At 38.0% G+C, this 24,702-nt stretch overlaps 1 protein-coding gene across 12 annotated transcripts in view; it reads left to right on the top strand.

The window, feature by feature from the left end:
• Window positions 1-968: 968 nt before the first annotated feature.
• Window positions 969-24,702, top strand: part of DLG1 (discs large MAGUK scaffold protein 1) — a 267,898-nt gene continuing 244,164 nt past the window's right edge. For 3 of the 12 annotated variants that reach the window (XM_069556585.1, XM_069556580.1, XM_069556561.1), the window contains exons 1-4: window positions 1,287-1,947; window positions 2,412-2,461; window positions 3,109-3,240; window positions 23,050-23,216. In XM_069556585.1, the coding sequence (XP_069412686.1) occupies window positions 2,443-2,461; window positions 3,109-3,240; window positions 23,050-23,216 (318 nt within the window). In that variant the 5' untranslated portion in view covers window positions 1,287-1,947; window positions 2,412-2,442. Of the gene's footprint in view, window positions 1,213-1,286; window positions 1,948-2,411; window positions 2,462-3,108; window positions 3,241-23,049; window positions 23,217-24,702 lie in introns of those variants that run through there. The other 9 variants (XM_069556595.1, XM_069556593.1, XM_069556590.1 and 6 more) reach the window with 5 other exon arrangements.

Here is a 24,702-nt window from a genome sequence, read left to right as displayed (position 1 = left end):
TTTGGCCACCTGATGGGAAGACCTGGCTCATTGGAAAAGACCCTGATGCTGGGAAAGATTGAAGGCGCGAGGAGAAGGTGACAACAGAGGATGAGATGGTTGGATGGCATCCCCGACTCAATGGACATGAGTTTGAGTAAGCTCCAGGAGTTGGTGATGGACAGGGAGGCCGGGCGTGCTGCAGTCCATGGGGTCGCAAACAACTGGACACGACTGAGCGACTGAACTGAATTGAGTGATCTTAGGCAAATTCTTCTCTCTGGATCAGAGCATGGAGGTTGCTGCTACACAGAAGAGGGTCTAAGATGTGGAAATGATTTGGACATCTTTGCCCAATTCCTTTTCCAGATCCTGGGAGGCTCAGCCCCGAAGCGGGGTCCCAGCCGGCTAGTAGTCCCTTTCCTGCTGCTGCTGCTGCTAAGTCACTTCAGTCGTGTCCGACTCTGTGTTACCCCATAGACGGCAGCCTACCAGGCTCCCCCGTCCCTGGGATTCTCCAGGCAAGAACAGTGGAGTTGCCATTTCCTTCTCCTAGGGACTACGTAAACTAGCTTTAAACTAGTTTTGCTGAGCTTCAGCGGTAGCTACAGGTGAGTTCTTAAAGGGGCCGCCAGAGCTTGGGTAATACGTGAAGCTGTTGACTTGGAGGGAGTTGCAGGCAAGGGAGAATGAATGAGAAAACGAACGAACCAACTTTCTATTCCCTTCCTTAAATGCATTCATACTTGGAATTAATCACTTAGATTTAAAAAATTCTCTGGCAAAACCTTCAATTTCTTATCAGATTAACTAATCTCCATATTTTACCTACTCTTCTTTAACTCAGTTCCTCCAAAACTTTTACTGAGGGGCTAACAGTAACTTGAAAAAATTAGCACCAAGTCTAAGAATGCAGAGACGGCACCCCTCCCCCTCGCAAACACCTCCCTTTTCCCCCTCCCAGGCCCCGCCCTTTCCCGCCCCCTATCGTGGGTGGTGCAGTCGACACCTCCCTGAGAATGCTTTTCCAGGTTGGGGATCCACCCCCGGGGTGGATCTCTCTCCGGCAGAGTTGGAAACGACACGCGTTTAGTGAGGTTAAAGGGTGTCTCGGAATGTGTGTCCTGGATCTGGTGTAGGTGAGGTCACATTTCTCTTCCGACACTGTCACTCTTCCTCGCCTGGTGCGCTACTCGCTCAGAGCCGCGGGACACACCGGTGGGCTAGGACGAGGTAAAGGCGGGCTCTTCCAGGGCGCCCAGGCCCACCTGTAGAGTCTGTGCGTCAACTCCTTTGTTCTCAGAACCACCTCGGTGGCCGCGCCTTTACGCAAGGAGGTTCACTTCGACGTTCCTCAGGTCCCCTTCTGCCGTCCCCAGCCCCCTCCTGGCCCTCCTCCCTCTTCGAACCCAAAGGTTGCAGCGCTGAGAGCCCGGGGCTCGGCGCGAGCCGCCTCCTCACTTCCCATTGGCTGAGAGCGCTGGGAAAGCGGTCACGTGGGGGCGCGGCAATCCAGATCAAGGGCCGCCATCTTGGCGGAAAGTTTGGGGGGAGAGCGGTTGGGGGCGCGGAAGGAGGCGAGGTTCCGGGGGTGTGGCGGCTAAGAGCTGAGAAGGCGAGCGGGCTAGCGGGCACCGGCGAGTGAGGAGGCGCCGGCGGCTGAGGCGGAGGAAGAGGCAACTGGGGTGCAGCCGCCGAGGGGAGCTCCTCCCCCGTTCCCTCACCCCCCTCTGCACAGCTCCGCAAGCCCCGGGTGGGGCGGGGGGACGTGGAGCGGGGCAGGGCGGGGGAGACGGGCCGGGGCGCACCCCAGCTCCGGGCGCACGCCACTCGCAGGAACTTTGTGGCGGCGCCGCAGGTGTGGGGGCCCGCGGAGGTGTGCATGTGGGGCACGAGGGCGTCGGAGAGCGGCCGCTGTCCTGTCCGGCCCTCGCTGGAGTAGCTCGGAGGAAGCCAACAAGGAATCAGGCAAGCGAGAGGAGGGGGCCCGAGCAGGGCGGGGTGATCAATCCAGTTGGTTCCTTCTCGAACTGCTTTACAGTCTCTGCTGGTTTAGGGGCCAAGGGTCGGAGCGCCTCTTCACCCCCCAGTAGCAGGTGGGGGGTATGCCTTCTTATGCCGGGGGAGGGGTGGCCCCACGTCTAGCATTAAGCTCCCTTTGGAGAAGGGGCAGCTTTCGAGGAGAGTTTGGCAGCTTGCTCCTGTCTGCTCTTAATTTGCAGGGGAACCCAACCTTAGGTTAAAGCTTTCTACATTGACACTGCTGGGTTTTGAGGCTCTTTCTCCTTTGACTTGGGAAAACTTTGCCAGGTGGACTTTTCAAATAGGGCTAGGAGTTTTTCGATTTGAGAGTTAGGGGTAAATGCTAGGTTAACCTCGATTCTGTTCTTTTCTGAATTCAGTTCTGTTTCCTTTCTGTTTTGTGTTCTAAGGTGTGTGCTCTCTTCCTGATTCTGGAGAAAAATGCCGATCCGGAAGCAAGGTGAGAGTTTACTTCGGAGCTCTTGTGGGTATCCCTTGCTTTTTTCTGTTTTGTGCTTGCTATGTTTTACAGATGTTTGTGTAACTGATGAGACAGCCCAGCCTTAGCCTTATTACTTACGGAATCTAAGCCTCAATCATTCAGAAGATGGAAACACCTAAGTGTTTGTCAAACTTTTTTCCCTTGACATCTCTGTAGTGACTGGAGAGGCAATTAACTTTTTTCCCTCAGAAATGTCTTTTTTAAAAGTTTGTGTTGGCGTTTTAATATTTCATTTAAATCATTCTTAGTAAACCCTTTCGTGAACGAATGTGGAATACTAGCTAAGAACTACTAGTTTTGAAAGAATATTTGAATTATAATGATGGATTGTAGTAATCAGTGTTTGAATATCAGATCAACTGAAACTATGTTACTGATTAAATGATCACTAGAACACATTGGTTACAAACTACTCACCTTGTTTTATTGTGACATAATGAACAGTTTTTGGATTATTTCATTTCTAAGGACTATTTATATGTACAGGAACACAGTAGCATGGATCGACTTGGAGGTTTGGAGAATTGTTTAGGTATCTTGCAGAGTATTTTGTAATACTTCCTTGTAAGTATATAATTTTAATCCAACTTTTTTTTTCTTTTCAGATACCCAGAGAGCGCTGCACCTTTTGGAAGATTATCGTTCGAAACTAAGCCAAACAGAAGACAGACAGCTCAGAAGTTCCATAGAACGGGTTATTAACATATTCCAGAGCAACCTCTTTCAGGCTTTAATAGGTGGGAATTAAAACTTTATTTGTGACCATTGTGTGTCAGCTGGGCTTAAGGCTTCTCTGAATTCACTTATTTTAAACTTACTTGGCTCTCTGTGAGGCATGCAGTTACTTGAACATCCAGTGAATTGTGTATTTTGATACTTAGACCAATATCTTTTCCAAAAATATCTAATAACCAAAAAAACTTTCAGTATGATTATTTCAGTGGTCTTTGATAAAGCATTAAAAAATGAAGAGGTTGCAAAAAGTAATGACTGAATAACTGTTAGCTTGTTTCTTTGTTGGTTTTGTTATTTCTCTGGAATCTCTGAAAATGTTTGAAAAGTTCTGTGTTTAAGAACATTCATTCTCTTAATATAGACCTCTGTTTAAACTTGGCATTTGTAGAATTACAGTTTTAAACTTGAAAAATGATCTTACAGATAATCTTGGTCTAATCTTGTTTTACAGATAAAAATATTGAAACAAAATTTTATTCTTAACTCTAACTTAAATTTGATGTGGTTCATTGTTTTAAAGGAGAACTGAACAAGGGTGCCGAGTTCTACTCCTGATAGTGCTGTTGATTGGATGAGACGGTATAAATCATATAATCTTTTCTAGGTCCCTACATTAGCTGTAGCATGTGGATGCAGTGGAACAGTGGCTTTTAACCTTTTTCCTAAAAAGTAGCTAGATTCTTTTTTAAAGCAAAAGCTTATATTTTGTACACAATTCCCGGTATATAAAACAAGATGATCTGTTCTGGGCCTCTTCTCTAGGTACCTTGAAAAGTTTACAAACCACTGAACTAGAAAAATTGTCCCTTTCAATTTCAAGAATAAAATGCATTTTTATTAATCAATGACTAAATAACATATTAAAATAAAACATTTCATTGCATTACATTTTTTTCCTCAGTAGTTACAGCCTTATATCTGTGTATCCATGGAGTAACTTTTGATGTGATTTGAGGTTAATGTATCTTATCCTACTTTCAAATTAATGTATTCTATCAAATAGCTTATCGGTAAATTGATACTCTACTAAATTAGTTTTAGAATTAAAGAAAACATTAAAGAAGATCACTCAATACACTTAAATATAATTTAGCATTATTATAAACTTTTGAAAACATACACAACAGAGAGAACAGTATAATGAACTATTATATGTCTGTCACTCATGTTTAAAAATGACCAGTATTTTGCTTATTTTGTTTTTGGACATTTATTACATTTGAATTTCTAAGTTCTGGGGTTTAAAGTCCAAATGGATCAATTGGATTCGTCTGAAAAAACAACAAAGGAAGGGAAAATCATTTTTAGTTATTTTCTAAATCACCATTAAACCTAGGAATGTTTTATTTAGTAGGCTCACCATTTAGGAAAAAGTAGTATGACTTGTATGTCTTATTTTATACGTAATTCATAGATAGATGAAGTTCTTTGTGTGGAGTCCATGACTTAAGAAAATGATTAGTGAAGTAGTCAACCAGAACCAACACTTAGATTGAGATGGGAAGTAGATTTGCAATGTTGATGGGGATTTTTTTTTTTTTTATATATTCTGCCTCCCCTATTTTGAATGTGTTTATTCTTATGCATAATTGAATTCTGATAGAGTTAGTTTTCTAATTGTAACTTATACTTGTCAATCTTCTTTGTCCTGTGTAATTTTATTGGTTCTGAATTTAAGCTTTGCTGTTTAGGTTTACTTATATTTTAAGGTCATATAGAATATAGTATCAGATTTTGGTGTGAGGAAAGTAATACATTTTAGGAATTTTGAAACAAGTAAATTTAATAAAGGTTTTTTGTGTTTCTATACTGTAATTGAATTAATTGTTCACACTATTAGTTAATAAATACAGTTTCTGGTACATGCTTAAGTTGGATTAATTTTTGAAAATTTTTAGGTCAGTAAGATTATCTTTCCTTTGCACCTGTACCATTGATTTTGAAACAGTGTGATAGTTTTTTAAACCTGTAAATTACCCTAAGTTAAACTAGAGTCCATTGTGTTCATAGTATGCACTGAAAAATTCTGTTAACTGTTTTTTCCTTTAGTAGGTAGTACTTCATCTTCTGAGGTGATACTTGTGAATCATTGAATTAAAGGAGACCTAGGGTCTTGACCACTAATTGTTGAAAATCATATATGGTGCTTAGGTTTTTTACTTTAAGAGTTTGGAAGTCATTTCCTTAGGCTATAGTGAATTACTTAGTTACTACTTGGACTTGCAGTCTGCAACAGTTATTTATTGAGTGATTCTTGAATTGGTAGTTTGTATCCACTGTTTCCATGCATTTATAACAGCTTTGTGCAAGGACCTAAGTTGTCATGGGATCCCCCTACCCTGTAGTTGATATATTATTAGGGTTAGGCTCTTGGCACCTTGAGGGCTTCCTTGGTGGCTCAACAGTAAAGAATCCACCTGCAGTGCAGGAGACACGGGTTCAGTCCCTGGGTCGGAAAGATACCCTGACGAAGGAGATGGCAACCCACTCCTGTATTCTTGTCTGAGAAATCCCATGAAGAGAGGACCCTGGCAGACTAGTCCATGGGGTTGCAAGAGTTGGACACCACTTAGCCACTAAACCACCACCACTTTGTTGTTATTCAGAGGAATAGGCATGCACATACAGCGCTATATCTGTTCTAAGATACCAATTTTAAAAACTAACATCTCTGAACTTGGGATGAATTTTATAGTGGATATATATTAGCATTGGTTTTACATTCTTAGTGGCATGTGAAATAATGGTGCATTTTATAGTTGATAGTGTCAGTATCAGTATCCTCAATTCAGTGAAATATGGTAATCATTGTTCTTGCTCTGAGGCTTGGTAGTAGTATCCTTGAAGGATGGTTTGTCGATTTAAAAATTATTGAAAGTAGAAAAGATTTTATTAACTTCTGAGTTTCAGCTAAGTTGTTTCTTTAGAGGTGAGTATTTAAATTATAGTTTTAAATAAGTCCGTGAACTGTGCATTTAAAAAAAATTTATTCCCCAAACATCTGGTGTTATTTTTGTATAAATGGGAAATAAAGTCCACCTAATTTTAATCCCTGATTTAGGTGAGAGCAAGTTAAAAACTTAGTGTATTTGATTTTGTAGTCTCATTTTCTGTACTTCTAGTTGGACATTTTGTGAGTAAAATAGATTGGATATGGTTTGATGACAGCTGTTAGGGTCCATAGTGGTTTGCGGCCATCTCTCATTCTCAGGTTTGTCTGGGATCAGAGAGGATCTCGGTGGTCCTCAAAGATTTTGTACCAGTCTAGACCTCTGTAGGGTCAATGTTTTTTAAAAGTTTTTACTTTAAGGAGAATGTTTTTAGTGATGGAATTTACATATTTTGAAAAGCGTATTCAGTAGTCAAAGTTTACAAACTTCCAGCTATAATGGTAAAATGTCAGAGTTCCTTAGATTTTTTGCTTATTATTGGCCTCAGTGATATAATATGTTAGTGTATCATTGTGCACCTGTGTGTGTGTGTATAGGTTTGAGGAAGGAAAACAGTTATAACAGAATATGGATCAGACTATTGGTTACAACTTCATGGAATTGGAGGAAAATTTTATTAACTTTCTGGTTGGTGGTTTTGATTGAATTGGGTTGTTACTTATTTGTTACTCTTGCTTTGAGGCAATACTATGAAAAAGCAGAAGCTGGTTGAATTTCTTTAGAACCTTGCAATCACAGAGAGCTGTAAAAGCATCTTTAAATATTTCTTCTAGCCCTGGTTATTTTATCTATGTAGGGAAAGTTTTTTTCATATTAAAATTTTCCTTTTCCAATAATTTTTCTGATATACTATCCAGGTATTGCATTTAGTTGTCAAGTCTCTTTATTGTTGCTGTCAGTTGCTGTGTCATGTCCAACTCTTTGTGGCCCCATGGACTGCAGCACGCCAAGCTTCCCTGTCCTTCCTGTCCCCTGTTCTTCACCATCTCCCAGAGCTTGCTGAAACTGACTGTCCATTCAGTCAGTGATGCCACCCAACCATCTTGTCCTCTGTCATCCTCTTCTGCCTTCAGCCTTTCCCAGCATCAGGGTCTTTTCTGATGCTCCAGCTCTTTGCATCAGTTGGCTAGAGTACTGGTGCTTCAGCTTCAGCATCAGTCCTTCTAATGAATATTCAGGGTTGATTTCCTTTAAGATTGACTGGTTTAGTCTCCCTGAAGTCCAAGGGACTCTCAAGAGTCTTCTCCAACACCACAGTTCAAAAGTATCAATTCTTCAATGCTCAGCCTTCTTTATGGCCCAACTCTCACATTCATACACGACTACTGGAAAAACCATAGCTTTGACTAGATGGACCTTTGTTGGCAAAGTAATGTCTCTGCTTTTTAATATGCTGTCTAGATTGGTCATAGCTTTTCTTCCAAGGAGCAAGCGTCTTTTAATTTCATGGCTGCAGTCACCATCTGCAGTGATTTTGGAGCCCCCCCCAAAATAGTCTCTCACTGTTTCCATTGTTTCCCCTATCTGTTTGCCATGAAGTGATGGGACCAGATGCCATGATCTTAGTTTTTTTGAATGTTTGAATTTTAAACCAGCTTTTTCAGTCTCCTCTTTCACCTCATCCAGAGGTCCTTTAGTTCCTCTTTGCTTTCTGCCATAAGGGTGGTGTCATCTGGTTATCTGACGTTATTGATATTTCTCCAGCTTGTGCTTGATATTCCAGCTTGTGCTTCATCCAGCCCTGCATTTTGCGTGATGTACTCTGCATATAAATTAAATAAGCAGGGTGACAATATACAGCCTTGACATACTCCTTTCCCAATTTTGGGGCTTCCCTGGTGGCTCAGATGCTAAAGCATCTGCCTGCAATGCAGGAGACCTGGGTTCGGTCCCTGAGTTGGGAAGATCCCCTGAAGAAGGAAATGGCAACCCACTCTAGTACTCTTGCCTGGAAAATCCCATGGCTACAGTAGGCTGCAGTCCATGTGGTCGCAAAGAGTCAGACACGACTGAGCGACTACACTTTCACTTTCCCAATTTTGAATCAATTGTTCCATGTTCGGTTGTGTTGCTTCTTGACCTGCATACAGGTTTCGCAGGAGACAGGTAAGGTGGTGTGGTATTCCCATCTTTTGAAAAACTTTCCACAGTTTGTGTGATCCACACAGTTAAAGGCTTTAGTGTAATCAATTGAAGCAGAATTAGACGATTTTCTGGAATTCTCTTGCATTTTCTAAGATCCAGCAGATGTTGGCAATTTGATCTCTGGTTCCTCTTTAGTCTTCTTTAATCTGTGCACATTTCCACAGCCTGTGTCTTTTATGACATTAACATATTTGAAGAGTATAGTTCCCCCTGCTCTTATTTTTTTATATAAAGTTTCCTGTTGTAAGTTTGCTAATATTTGCTTGTGATTAAACTCAGGTTATGTATTCTCTGTGTTTCTGTACATCCGGATAGGTACATGATGTCTTCTGCCCTTCATTTAATGTTAATTTTAATCACCCTGTTAAGGCATTGTCTGATTGCTGTAGTCTGTAGTTACTTTTTTCCCCTTTGCAGTTTATAAGCAGTATATGGAGGGGACACTTTAACACCTTGTAGTCTCCCTGCTCTTTAGAGACATTTCCACCTAGGCTTAGCATCCACTGATGATGCTTGCCTGAATCAGTTTTTACTGTGTTGAAAATGACAGTTGAAAGATTGTAGTAGAGTTTTTTTTAAATATAGCAGCACTTTTCTATAGTTTCCAGTTAACTACAGAAAAGTGCTGCTTGGTATTTTACTATAATTAAGAGCACTCCTCTTCCATTTATCTACCTACCTACCTACCTACCTACCTATCTAGCTATCATATTTCTTTCAGTGGTTGATCACTTATTATCATCCTTAATGATTTGGGTGTTCAGATTGTCTCAGATTTACCTAGTGTAAGTCTTCTCTAGCTTGGCCGTAATGTCTTTATGGCCTTCCCTCATTTTTTTTAAGCACTTCTGTAGTTTTTGGCATAACATGATGTTCTAGGTTCATCTTGTGTATAACCTGCCCCAGCCTTAGAATCAACCATTTCTTTGAGAAGTTCTGGTTCCTTTTGATACATACCTTGTTTTAAGGAATATACTATGACTGTTAGTCATATCATATTTAAAGTGTTGGAATAATTTATTTTGGATATTGGCTTGACCTTTTTTCTCTTTCTAGTGTGTGAAACAACAAATTATAATACATGGTTTAAAATTGTATGTACTTCCTTCTTTGGAAATCAAAATGAGTTTTTATTTTTTTATTTTATTTTTTTCAAAATGAGTTTTTAAATGTATGTTGGTTTAGTCAAAAGCAGAGTAATCTGTGCCTGAGTAGGTTTGAATGTTGGATATTTTAGTTTACAAAAACATTGTGCTTGCTTTTAATCAATTAACTGGTAAAATTTTTCTCTCTGAAATGATTGGATTGTATTTCATTGTACATTAGCTGTCTAGTTGTCTTTTGTCTAACCCTCCAGAGTGGAATTCATAAGCATTTATAGTCAGATACGTGTACTTAATATAAAATATTATAAGCAGGAGAATTCTTACAACAGAGATAATCTACTTCTTCCATAGGGTAAAGATCCTTCTAGAATGTTATTCTTGTGTATATATACACTCTTTCATTTTGCAAAACAAAGTCCTGTATACAAATTTTGTGTGTAGAACATGGTGCTCAGTTGCATCTAACTTTTTATGACCCCATGGACTGTAACCCACGAGGCTTCTCTGTCCATGGAAATTCCAGTATTCTTTCTTTTGTCACCTGTGGTTTTGGTGGAATTGTCCAGGCAAGAATACAGGAGTGGGTTGCCATTTCCTCCTCCAGGGATCTTCTCAACCCAGGAATTGAACCCTGGTCTCCTGCATTGGCAGGCGAATTCTTTACCACTTGAGCCACCTGGGAAGCTCCAAATAAAACATGGTATAATTGATGCTACAATTCAATGGGAATTGATACTTAAAATTGTTATATAAAATGAAAAATATTATCAGATTAAAATTATCCTTAAAAATTCTTCAGGAATTGTTTCTCATTAACTACAGTTCCACTGTTTTTCTCTCTAGCGGAGAGAAATAATTCCTTCAGTTGGGCAGCAGATGAAGTAGTTGACTTGTGTTTAAATGACCTTTAGTATTAAAAGCACATAATTCTAGAATCACATTCAGCACAGTGAAATATAGAGAGATGCTATGATAATGGAGTCTACCTGAGGGATCAGTCTTCTCTCTTCTCAGTTTTTATTTGCTGGCATTTGCTTACTGGACTAATAGGAAGAATTTCCCTATTTTTGGTGAAAAGAGGTACTGTGGTTGAATTTGCTTAAGTGTATACTGTGTGACTTCTCTGTGCTGTACATTTTAACTATCTTTATCCCACAAAGTTTATCATTATGTACCTTTCCGTATCAATCGGTTGTGCTGTTTAAAGACTGTTGCACTGTATAGATTTTTCTGTAGTTACAATTTCCCACGAGCATTTAGATATATAATTTTTCTGAATTATAGACAACATTGCTTTTGTATATGTTCTTCATCCTATATCCTTGATATATTCTTTGGATAAGTTCCTAGAATTGAACTGCTTGGTAAAGGGGATGTGCAATTTTAAAAGGCTTTTGATGTGATTTTTTTTTTGTTTGTTTAATCACTGTCAAAAATGTTATATTAATTTAATTTTTTAGATATGTGGAAGAATGACAAATTTACTATCCCTTAAGCACATCAAAGTATTATCTTCTTAGTATTTTCTATTCTGATCTGTAGAAGACACCTGTAGTCATTTTGATGTTTTATTTTGGATAAATAACCAATGATGTAAGAATTTTCTTATATCGTTGTTAATTTCTATGATTTATTTGTTCATGTCATGTGCCCCTCACCACTCTTTTTTTCCATTTTTTTCCTTAGAGGTATAAAATGTCCATTCGAGATATCAATGCTACCTGGCCTTGCAAATTGCATTTGTTTTTAGTGCATTGTCATTTGTTTTTAAAGTAATTTTTAAAAAATTACCCTTGGTATTATGCTTAGACAGACTTTCTTAGCCCTAAGATTATAAAAATATTTACTGTATTCAAATTCTGTCATGACTTCTTTTTTCAACATTTAAAATTTTAATACATTTGTAAATTATTTTGAATTGAAGTATGAGATTGCTTGTTTTTTAATATAAATTTGTTATTTATTCTCCCTTAAACATTTAAAAAATTATTAGACTTTTTCAGCATTTTTAGGTTTATAGAAAAATTGAGTGGAAAGCACAGTTTCCATATTCTTACCCTTGCACACTCCCATTTCTCATATCATTGACATTTTTATTGGTGTGGTATATTTGTTACAGTTGATAAGCCAGTATTAAATTAACTAAAGTCCATAGTTTATATTAAGATTTGCTCTTTGTGTCAAAACATTGATAAACTTGACATATACATTTGTTGCTTTGACAAATGTATTCACTGTTACAGTATCATCCAGGATAGTTTCACTCCCCTAGAAATCTGTGTTCCACATATTTATCCCTCTGCCCTTCTCACCAAACCCCTGGCAACCACTGATCTTTCTGCTGTCTCTTGCTCCACCTGTTCTTCTCTTTCTCTCTCCTCCTAAATCCCTGGGAACCAGTTATCTTTTTATTGTCTGTATAGTTACGCCTTTTCCAGAATGTTATATAGTTAAAATCTCAAGTGTGTGGCCTTTTCGTATTGATTTCTTTCACATAGCAATATGCATTTTGCTTATCAAAGATAAGGTTTCTCCATGTCTTTTCATGACTTGATAGCGCATATCTATTTTAAGTTTTTAAAGACTTTATTTTTTAGAGCAATTTTAGATTCACAGCAAAATTGAGAAGAAGGTACCTGCCCTCACACATGCATAGACTCTCTCATATTTGGCATCTCCCATGAGAGTGGTGCATTTGCCACAGTTGATGAACCTGCATGAGCACATTATTATCACCCAAAGTCCATAGTTTGACCTTAGTATTCACTCTTGGGTTTGTATAGTCTGTAGGTTTGGACAAATGTGTGATGACCTGTGTCTACCATTGTAGACAGATACTTACGTATATCCATGACACTATACAGGATAGTTTTACTGTCCTAAAAATCCTCTGTACTCTGCCTATTCACCTCTCTCATCTCCAACCCCTGGCAATCACTGATATTTTTACTCTCTGTATTGTGATGTTTTCCAGAATGGCATAAAATTGGAATATATGCATATAGCCTTTTTACATTGGCATATACAGCATATAGCCTTTTTACATTGGCTTCTTCCACTTAGTAGTATTCATTTAAGGTTCCTCCACATACATGGGTGTTTTCTGTTGTTGTTTTTAATTTTTTAAGTGTTGAATGATATTCTGTTGTCTGGACGTACTGCAGTTTATTCATTCACCTATCCAAGGGTGTTTGGGTTGCTTCCAGCTTTTGGCAGTCATGAATAAAGTTGCTATAAACATCTGTGTGCAGGTCTTTCTGTGGATATAAGTTTTCATCTCATTTGGATAAATATTGACGAATATGATTGCTGGATTATGTGGTAAGAGTGTGTTTAGTTTTGTAAGAAACCACCAAACAGCTTTCCAAAGTGGCTGTATCATTTTGTATCCCTACTGGTAGTGAATGAGAATTCCTGTTGTTTCATTTTTTGCCAGCAGTAGTTGTTGTCCGTGTTCTGTGTTTTGACCTTTCTAATAGATGTACAGTGATACCTTGTTTTAATGTCCATATCCCTGATGATATATGGTGGAATATCTTTTCATATGCCTATTTGCCATCTGTGTGTCTTCTTTGCCAAAGTATCTGTTAAGGTTTATTTTAAAAAAATATTTATTTGGCTGCTTCAGGTGTTAGGTGTGGCATGTGGGATCTTTGATCTTCATTGTGGCAGGAGCAATCTTTAGTTATGGCATGTGGGATCTCTCAGTTGTGGCATGCAAATTCCTTAGTTGCAGCTTGTGATGTTTAGTTCCTTGACCAGGGATTGAACCTACTCCCCTGCATTGACAACCCACTCCAGTATTCTTACCCGAAAAACTCCATGGACAGAGGAGCCTGGTGGGGTACAGTCCATAGGGTTGCAAAGAGTTGGACACAACTGAGCATGTATGCACGCAGCCCTGCAGTGGGAGCTGGGAGTCTTAGCCAGTGGGCCACCAGAGAAGTCATACCTGTTAAGGTGTTTTTCTTAATATTTTTTCCATTAACTAGAATATTACTCATAGATTAGAGATGTCACCTATATTATATTGAAAGATTGAAGGCAAAAGGAGTAGGGCAGCAGAGGAGGCGATGGTAATATAGCATCATTGACTCAAAGAACATGAATCTGAGCAGTCTCTGGGAGATAGTGGATGACAGAGGAGCCTAACATGCTGCAGTCTATGGTTTCAGAAAGAGTTGGACACGACTCAGCAACTAAACAACAACAAATTGTAACTAGAAGCTAGAAAACTTTTCCTCAAGTTCCTTTGAGGGTATTTCTGAACTTCTGTACTTCCCTTACTCCTAGTGTTTGCAAACTTTAAATTTTAGCAAGAAAATAATAAATTTTTACTTAGATTTGAAGACTTCTGAAGTATATGTATCTTAGAGATTTCTAAATAGACAAAGTTTTATAACAGGTAGAAATGATTCATCTCAGTACTGTTAGACTAATTACTTGTATTTAAGTTTAATATTTGAGAGTTTTTCTGTTGTATGTGGTATAGTTTTGTGATCTTATAATTTAGGTCTTTGTTCAGGAACTGGGGAACTAGTTTGGTCCAAAACAGTGAAAGCACATGCAAACTACAAATGGAAAATGAGTAATAGAGTGTGATAAGACTGATCTGTAGGATCCACAGAATCAGTATTTTCAACTGTGAGTCAACTAAAGGCTAGTTTTCCTCTAATACAAGTTTTAATATTTTTGTATTTTTGTGTTTTCTCTTCTTGCCTGCTTTAGTGCATCATTATTTTCAAAGGAAATAATCTTTTTCAAGGATGATAAAATACATCAGACATTTTAATGATATGTCTGGTATATAGCTGAGTGAGCTATGTGTATTTTCAGATGAGTATGGGATCACTCTTGTCTATTTAATGGCAGTCATTTTAACTACCACCACATTCTCCCATTTTCTTTACACTTTAATAGTAAATGATTTACTATGATTTAAAATACAGTTATCAAATTTTTATAGAAATCTACCTTTGTAGGTGCTTTAAATAGGAAAGATTTAGGTGTTGTATAAATTTTTCCTCAATTATCTCAGTCTCCCAAAGACATTATTGTTCATCTTTTAATTCTCTTGTTTTACTTCAAAAGTATATACACTCTGTTAATATTGATTGGCTGAATGTGTTAAGTGTTCAGAGTAAACTCATTAATTCTTTATTTTCATGAAGTTGATCTTTTAAGAATAACTTGGATTTTCAGACATTGGCATGTTGAATAGACTTTTAGGAAATAGAGATTGGGATTATACTAGAATTTACCTTGTTTGTTTTTGTCTTATATTTGTATATTAACTTGTTTTACTTTAGACTACATACCTTATGGTTTACTCCATGTTATACTCTCTAGTTTAGAAAACTCTAAAGGAAAAAGTAGGACATATTTTGAATCCTAGAATGTTACTTTGTAGAAATATTTACTTGTCATGATGATAATCTAATTTTTTCTGAATCTTTATGGTTACAGTCAGTGATGATAACTCTCTTCCGACGTATACAATGTAGATTCACTGAAAAACAGAGACTGCATGGGAAATATAAAATATTGATACTTGAAACTCCTAAGAAAAGCTTAATTTGTGTGTGCAGTTTTTCCAGGGGGTGCCTTTTTTGTTTAGGTCACCTTTGAAAAAGCTTCACAGATACTACTGAAGGAATTGTAATTGAGAACTAGTTTCTGAAGATGTATTATTACTTGCTCACTTCTGTTGTCTTGGGATACCCTGAAGATGAAGTGTGGTGGACAAATGAAATAAAGTGAATAAACTGTAATGTTAGTCAAGATGGAATATGAGTCAAGAATTAAGATGTAATGTGTGTGTGTATATATATATTTTAAGGAAAGTGATAATAACTGTAACAACCTATCATTTCAAAAATATCACCATACTATACCTATATATATTATGGAGAAGGCAGTGGCACCCCACTGCAGTACTCTTGCCTGGAAAATACCATGGACAGAGGAGCCTGGTGGGCTGTAGTCCATGGGGCCGCTAAGAGTTGGACATGACTGAGCGACTTCGCTTTCAATTTTCACTTACATGCATTGGAGAAGGAAATGGCAACCCACTCCAGTGTTCTTGCCTGGAGAATCCCAGGGACGGGGGAGCCTGGTGGGCTGGCGTCTATGGGGTCTCATAGAGTCGGACATGACTGAAGTGACTTAGCAGCAGCAGTAGCAACATACATACGTTAACAAATATGTCAGTACTTTTGCTTATGGTTTTAGTTAGCCAGGTATGGTAACAATCTCTTTTTAAATTGGGTCTTATCTGACAGTATTAGTTCTCCTGACCCTAGTAAGAAGCAAAGAACAAAATAGCTGAAATAGATGTTATCAGTTGAGTTCAGTCGCTCAGTCATATCCAACTCCTTGCAACCCCATGAACCGCAGCATGCCAGACCTCCCTGTCCATCACAAATTACGGGAGTTTACCGAAACTCATGTCCATCGAGTTGGTGATGCCATCCAACCATCTCATCCTCTGTTGTCCCCTTCTCCTCCTTCCCTCAATCCTTCCCAACATCAGGGTCTTTTCAAATGAGTCAGCTCTTCGCATCAGGTGGCCAAAGTATTGGAGTTTCAGCTTCAACATCAGTCCTTCCAATGAACACCTGGGACTGATCTATAGAATGGACTGGTTGGATCTCCTTGCAGTCCAAGGGACTCTCAAGAGTATTCTCCAACACCACAGTTCAAAAGCATCAATTCGTCAGTGCTCAGCTTTCTTTATAGTCCAACTCTCACATCCATACATGACTACTGGAAAAACCATAGCCTTGACTAGATGGATCTTTGTTGGCAAAGTAATGTCTCTGCTTTTTAATACACTGTCTAGGTTGGTCATAACTTTCCTTCCAGGGGGTAAGCGTCTTTTAATTTCATGGCTGCAGTCACCATCTGCAATGATTTTGGAGCCCCCAGAAATAAAGTCAGCCACTGTTTCCCCATCTATTTCCCATGAAATGATGGGACGGATGCCATGATCTTCGTTTTCTGAATGTTGTGCTTTAAGCCAACTTTTTCACTTTCCTCTTTCACTTTCATCAAGAGGCTTTTTAGTTCCTCTTCACTTTCTGCCATAAGGGTGCTATCATCTGCATATCTGAGGTTATTCATATTTCTCCCACCAATCTTGATTCCAGCTTGTGCTTCCTCCAGCTTGTCGTTTCTCATGATATACTCTGCATGTAAGTTAAATAAGCAGGGTGACAATATATAGCCTTGTTGTACTCCCTTTCCTATTTGGAACCAGTCTGTTGTTCCATGTCCAGTTCTAACCGTTGCTTCCTGACCTACATACAGGTTTCTCAAGAGGCAGGTCAGGTGGTCTGGTATTCCCATCTCTTTCAGAATTTTCCACAGTTTCTTGTGATCCACACAGTCAAAGGGTTTGACGTAGTCAATAAAGCAGAAATAGATGTTTTTCTGGAACTCTTGCTTTTTCCATGATCCAGTGGATGTTGGCGATTTGATCTCTGGTTCCTCTGCCTTTTCTTAAACCAGCTTGAACATCTGGAATTTCACAGTTCACATATTGCTGAAGCCTGGCTTGGAGAATTTTGAGCATTAGTTTACTAGCGTGTGAGATGAGTGCAATTGTGTGGTAGTTTGAGCATTCTTTGGCTTTGCCTTTCTTAGGGATTGGAATGAAAACTGACCTTTTCCAGTCCTGTGGCCACTGCTGAGTTTTCCACATTTGCTGACATATTGAGTGCAGCACTTTCACAGCATCATCTTTTAGGATTTGAAATAACTCAACTGGAATTCCATCACCTCCACTAGCTTTGTTCGTAGTGATACTTCCTAAGGCCCACATAGTATATCCCATATACTTTATTCATTTAAACCCCCCTAGAATCTCATTCAACTTATTTTTTATTGTGATAAAGTATTATATATATATCACATAAAATTTACCATTTTTAAGTGTGCAGTTCAGTGACATTGAGTAATTTCACACTGTTCTGTTGCTTTCGCCACTATCCATGTCTGGAATGTTTTTACTATCTCAAATTGAATTTCCTTTTTTTTTTAAAAAAATTTATTCGTTTATTTATGGCTGTCCTGGATCTTCATCGCTTTGCTGGGCTTTCTCTAGTTGCAGTGAGCAGGGGCTACTTTTTGTTGTGGTGCACGAGCTTCTCATTGCAGTGGCTTCTCTTGTTGCAGAGCACGGGCTTTAAGGCACGCAGGCCTCAGTAGTTGCAGCACATGAGCTCATTAGTTGTGGATCTCGGGCCCTGGAGTGCTGACTCAGTAGTTGTGGCGCATAGGCTGAGTTGTCTTGCAGCATGTGGAATCTTGCATCAGTGTCCCCTGCATTGGCAAGTAAATTCTTAACCACTGGACCACCAGAGAAGTCCCCAAACTGAACTTCTTTCCCTGTTAAACAGTAACTCCACATTCTCTTCTTTTCCCAGTCTGTGGGAATACATTTTCTTTCTATCTCTGTGTACTTGACTATTCTAAGTTTCTCATAGAAATGGAATTATACAATATTTGTCCTTTTGTGTTTGACTTACCCTACTTAGCATCATATCTCTTCAAGATTCATTTATCTATGTGGTAGATGTAATCAGAATTTTATTCCTTTTAAAGGGTGAATAATAATACATTGTTTCTATATACCACATTTCATTTATTAACCATTCATCTGTTGATGAACATTTAGGTTGTCTTCACCTTTTGGTTATTGTTAATAATGCTGCTATGAACATGGGTATATAAATATCTGTTTGAGTCCTTACTTTCGGTTCTTTTGGGTATACTCATAAGTGGAATTGCGGGATCAGATGATGAGTCTGTGTTTTAATATTTTGAGAAACCACCATATACATTCCACAGTGTATGTGGAAAACATACACTGTTTTCTATAGTGACTGCATTATTTATGTTCCCACCAACAGTGACTGTTTTGTTAATAATAGCCATCCTGATGGATGTTTACTCAGCTTGTATTTCTTAAGTATGTTATAGCCAATAATGTGGATATTTGGTTCTCTCGTCCATAGGAGCTCAGATTCAGCAAATTAGGACTGTTTGATAGCTTAATGTAAGACCTAGAAAGGAGGCATTTCGATTGATAAAAGCAAGTTGCAAGTGAACTTTTGAAAAATTCATCTAGGAAACTCTTTATTCCTTGACCATTAAACGTTTACTCTGAGTTATATTATGGGCTTCCCAGGTGGCTACACCAGGATGCAGTGGCGGGGCCTGACTCCCCTCTGGGAACCTTGGGTGAGAGGGGGCAGGAGGGAATACCAGGTTGGAAGGCTGGTCTCCCTGTGAACTGAGGGGATCGTCAGTTTTTTTTTAGCTGACTTTCCAGAAACTGAGCCAGAAGTCCCACCCAGTTCTGTCCAACCCCACATGCAGCCCAAGCTGTTCAGCCATAACATCGAAGTAAGAGATGTTTGTTTTCACTTATAAATCTAAGAAAATGAAATAAATGAATCAATATAATAAAATAAAAACAGACTCACAGATACAGAGAATGGACTAGCAGCTAGCCAGTGGGGAGAGAGGCAAGACAGAGTAGCAGATTAATAGAGATAAATTACTAGGTATAAAATATTTAAGATACAAAGATTTAATGTACAACACAGGGTCGCTCAGATGGTAAAGAATCTGCCTGCAGTGCAGGAGACCTTGTTTCGATCCCTGGGTCAGGAAGATCCTTTGGAGAAGGGAATGGCAATCCACTCCATTCCCATGGATAGAGGAGCCTGACAGGCTACAGTTCATGGGGTTGCAAAGAGTTGGACACCACTGAGCGACTAACCCACCCACCCACAGGTAGCACCAGTGGTAAAGAATCTGCCTGCCAGTGCAGGAGACATAGGAGACACAGGTTTGATCCCTGAATCAGGAAGATCACCTGTAGGAGTAGGGAATGGCAGCCCACTCCAGTATTCTTGCCTGGGAGAATTCCATGGGCAGAGGAGCCTGGTGGGCTATAGTTCATGGGGCCGCAAAGAGCTGGACACACCTGAGTGACTGAGCATACACAGAGCACTGAATTATATAATTAGTTTAGATTTCTGTTGTCCTATACTGTAGCCACTAGCCACTTGTGGGTATTCGACTTCAGTTCAGTTGCTCAGTCATGTCCAACTCTTGGCGACCCCATGAATCGCAGCATGCCAGGCCTCCCTGTCCATCACCAACTCCTGGAGTTTACCCAGACTCGTGTCCATCGAGTTGGTGATGCCATCCAGCCATCTCATCCTCTGTCGTCCCCTACTCCTGCCCCCCAATCCCTCCCAGCATCAGGGTCTTTTCCAATGAGTCAGCTCTCTGCATGAGGTGGCCAAAGTATTGGAGTTTCAGCTTCAGCATCAGTCCTTCCAGTGAACACTCAGGACTGGTCTCCTTTAGGATGGACTGGTTGAATCTCCTTGCAGTCCAGGGGACTCTCAAGAGTCTTCTCCAACACCACAGTTCAAAAGCATCAATTCTTTGGTGCTCAGCTTTTTCACAGTCCAACTCTCATATCCATACATGATGACTGGAAAAACCATAGCCTTGACTAGACGGACCTTTGTTGGCAAAGTAATGTCTCTGCTTGTTAATATGCTCTCTAGGTTGGTCATAACTTTCCTTCCAAGGAGTAAGTGGGTATTTAATTAAACCTAAATAAAATTATAAATTCAGTTCCTCAGTCACACTAATCACATTTTAAATGCCCAAGAGCCGTATGGCTACTGTATTGGGTAGTAAGCTATAGAACTTTTTTTTATAATTTATTTATTTTATTTTAGTTTATTTTTTTACTTTACAATACTGTATTGGTTTTGCCATACATTGACATAAATCCACCACAGGTGTACATGAGTTCCCAACCCTGAACCCCTCTCCCACCACCCTCCCCATATCATCTCTCTGGGTCATCCCAGTGCACCAGCCCCAAGTATCCTATATCCTGTGTCAAACCTAGACTAGTGATTCATTTCTTACATGATAGTATACATGTTTCAATGCCATTCTCCCAAGTCATGCCACCCTCTCCCTCTCCCTCTGAGTCCAAAAGTCTGTTCTTTACATCTGTGTCTCTTTTGCTGTCTTGCATACAGGGTTATCATTACCATCTTTCTAAATTCCGTATATATGTGTTAATATACTGTATTGGTGTTTTTCTTTCTGGCTTACTTCACTCTTTTTAATCGGCTCCAGTTTCATCCACCTCATTAGAATGGATTCAAATGTATTCTTTTTAATGGCTGAGTAATACTCCATTGTGTATATGTACCACAGCTTTCTTATCCATTTGTCTGCTGATGTACATCTAGGTTGCTTCCATGTCCTGGCTATTATAAACAGTGCTGCGATAGAACATTTATCATTGCAGAAAGTTATTTTGGACAAAACTGGTCTAAAATTTTAAAAGATTTTATTAAAAGGCAGTATATCAGTATTTCTGTTAATTACAGAATAAAAGGTCACATAGAAATTTAAAATCTGAAACTTCATTTACAGTATTGGAAAATACACAAATTTTATGTACTGACTCAGGTTATTTATCTTGAGACTGGTAACTGACCAATTGCTCAACAATTATTTAGTGCTCTTAGGGGGCGTAATACTATGCTAAGAGTGTTTTGTTTGTTTTGTTTTTGTGGAGGAGGTTGAAAATCTTTCTCTAGATAGGTAGGTAGATCTATGAGTACTTATCTTCTACATAAATAAGATATCTCCTACATATATGGAAATATATGTTTTGCTACACAAGTATATACATACTCTTGCACACATGTTTATCTTATAAAAAAAAAACTTTTTCTCTAATATATTCTGGAAAATAGTCTGTATTTAACTTTCTCTAATTATTGTCACAATGTCTTTTATAGTTCACCCTCCCCAACCTTCCCCAAACACACATACACACCAGTTAAGGCTTTGACATTGCAGTTAGTTGCTGTGTCTTTTTTATTTCCTTTATACAGAAAAATCCTTAATTTTAAACAATTTATTTTCTCTTTCATGACACTGAAAGATACCAGGCCAGTGTCTTGTAGAATGTCTTCATCTGAATCAGTTTTGTTCTTTGCTTTTCTGATATCATTTAACATGTTCCTCTGTCCCTTGTATTTTCTTTGAACTAGAAGTTGGTTCTAGAGACTTGATTTGGATTCAGGTTAAAAATTTTTGTTTGATAAGAATCTTTTTTAGCTAACTCTGAATTTGAGGTTTGACTCTTCCATGATGCTTATGTGAAGAGTTGACATAGTGATTCATGGTTTATAAAATGCTTTTACATACAGTTTTCCACAGTAATATTAACATCTTGTGAAATAGGTTGATATTATCCTCACTGTCAGACTTTAATTTTTATTAACCTTTTACCTAGAAAGTTCTACAGTTCCATTGATTATCAAAACCAATGTCTTTTGATGTTTTTTAAAGGAGATACTAATGTTTTCATCATGTTAAGAAACAAATAAAAGTTATCCTTTCTAAGTGTTATTTATGGATGTCTCTGGTGGCTCAGTGGTAAAGAATCCACCTGCCAATGCAAGAGATGCGGGTTTGATCCCTGGGTCGGGAAGATCCACTGGAGAAGGAAATGGCACCTCACTCCTGTATTCCTGCATGGGAGATCCCTGGCAAGAGGAGCCTGGAAAGCTACAGTCCATGGGGTTGCAAAAGAGTCGGACTCAGCTTAGCAAATTTACAGTTATTGACTTTGGTTCTATATAAGATAATAGCCCATCTTAGCTGTTAAATAATAATTTCCCTCCTTTAAAAAATATCAACTCAAAATTATACCAGAAGATAAATAAAAAACTAGTAGTGGTGTACTTAAACATTATATAACTACCATTCAGAGTTTCTGAGCAGTATAACCAATGTTAATATACTAAATTCATGTCATTCTAGTTGATAACAGAGTAACTTAATCTTCCAAATTATTCTATGTTTCTATAAGTACATTTATCATTTCTTTTAATGTTTTGTCATACTTTTAACTGATTGTTTCTAAAATAACAGAATATTTTAACTTACCATTTTTAACTATTTGAATGTGAGGGTATCTAAAAATATTTCATAATCCTTTGATTTTGTATTAAAGTATTATTCTTTTTTTGTCATAACTTTGGTTACTAGGGCAGTTAAACCACTTGAGTGGTTTATATTCCAAACCTGGATATTGGTGATACAAATTTATAAAATATCAGTAATGACTTATTTCTGCAGAATTCAAAATAATGATATTAACTTCTATCTTGAGGAGCTGCTTATGTGCCAGTGTGCACTTTACATGCATTACATGAATCCTTGTAACAGTTCACAGTAATAAGAGGCAAGTTATCAGAGGTTAAGTAACTTGCCTGTACAGGTGATAGTAGGGTGATGAAGTAGGGATTTGAACTCAGCACTGACTATGAAGTATAAAAAGCCTGTGACTTTTACACTGTGCCCTGCAGGTTCTGATACAACTGTAATGAAATAAAATACTCACTGTTTAAGTACATTATAAGATTGGATTTATTTTACTAATTTGAGTAAAAGTTTTGCTTTTGAGTTATATTGTTTTAGCAATGCATAGTTTAATTAGAAAATACAAATTACTTTTGAATTTTTCTTTTCCTTTCCTCACCTCTAGATATTCAAGAATTTTATGAAGTGACCTTACTGGATAATCCAAAATGTATAGATCATTCAAAGCAGTCTGAACCAATACAGCCTGTAAATACTTGGGAAATTTCCAGCCTTCCAAGCACTACTGTAACTTCAGAAACACTGCCAAGCAGCCTTAGCCCTAGTGTAGAGGTAAGATAAAAAATTGTCCTTAAGCTGTTTTCAGTGATCAATTAATTAGGGCTCCTAAGTTTTTTCATTTTATTAAAATGGATATTTTGTGGGAGTATCATTTATTATGGTATGAAAAAAATGGGATTAAAAATATTTTTGAAGAGAAACCTCAGAATTTCTGGTACTCCTGTCTTAAAATGTAAATGGTTCAAAGTATGAAATACTTGACTATTAAAGTATTACTTTAGTCTTATTAGTGTTATTTTAGCCTTATTAGTCTTAGTATTACTTAAAGTCTTTAGACTGTTAAAGAATACTCTGCATGGTAAACATCAGTATCCCTCCTTTCTGGGATAATTAGATAGAAACTACTTTGAAAAGGTAGTTTTGCTCTGGTATTTTTTTTTCAAACAGCAGTTGTTACATTTATCCCTAGGATTCTCTATTGGCTTGAAGGATTGCATTGTTAAATCTCACTAGAGACTGATCAATAAAGCTTAAGGACAGCATTGATTTCTCTATTGCTTTTGAAGTTAAAAATTGTATTTCTTTGAGTTTTCATAACTATTTTAGTAATGTTCTTTTTTGTTGTGATCTTTTATTGCTGGTGGAGTTATATATGGTATAACAGAGATGTGAAGCATTTTGTAATGAGGATTCTGTCTGAGGCACATTAGTCATTTGAAGGTGGTTGTCTGACTGACTTTGATTCTAGTATCTTCTAATTACTGCTGGAGAAGTGCCTGGAAAATTGAATCAGGGAAAAGTATTGGTAGGCAGCAACCACACAGCCCTTTGTTAATGAAATAGAGAAATTCTCAGTTTCCTCTTATATGACAGAACATAGAACTATAGAATTTTAGAGCCAGAAGAATCAGAGAACATCTCCTCCCCAACCCCACCCCCTTCATCTAAAAGATGAAGAAATTGTGATCCAGACAAAAATAAATAACTTGACCCAGTTTATGTGGCTAATTTGGGCAAGTCTACCTTCTGATTTTGGACATCATAATACCCATTTCACAGTTCTCCTTATGAACTGTAGTATGTCCTTGTATTTTTCTCTTTGGTTAGAAATTCTAGTGTTATGTTACCAGTGTGTCTTTATTTTCCTTTTTTATTGTTTTTGTCATTTTCTCTTAGATAATTTCAGTTTCTGTTCCCTTTATTAGATATATCGTTTGTACTTACCTTAGTCCATTTCAGACAGATGTTTAAAATGTTAATCAGTAATATAGTTTCTGTTTCACATTTATTGTATAAAGAATTTTAAGAACCATGTGAAATTTTAAGAGAATTGGCTTCTTATTTAATAACTTTATTTTTCTACTGTCTCATGTATGGTGCTCAGCTATAATTATAAAGCATAGAGTTCTTGAAGTTGATTTGTCTAATTTTATAGGAGACTAAAAGTAAATGTGCATTAAGGTTAAATAAATGGACAGTTCTGCATGCTGGAAGTTAATTTCCATATAGATTTTAGTCTGAAAGATGAACTATGCAT

Source organism: Ovis canadensis, chromosome 1, assembly GCF_042477335.2.
Source record: "Ovis canadensis isolate MfBH-ARS-UI-01 breed Bighorn chromosome 1, ARS-UI_OviCan_v2, whole genome shotgun sequence".
Lineage (NCBI taxonomy): Eukaryota > Metazoa > Chordata > Mammalia > Artiodactyla > Bovidae > Ovis > Ovis canadensis.
This window is presented reverse-complemented; position numbering and strand designations above follow the sequence as displayed.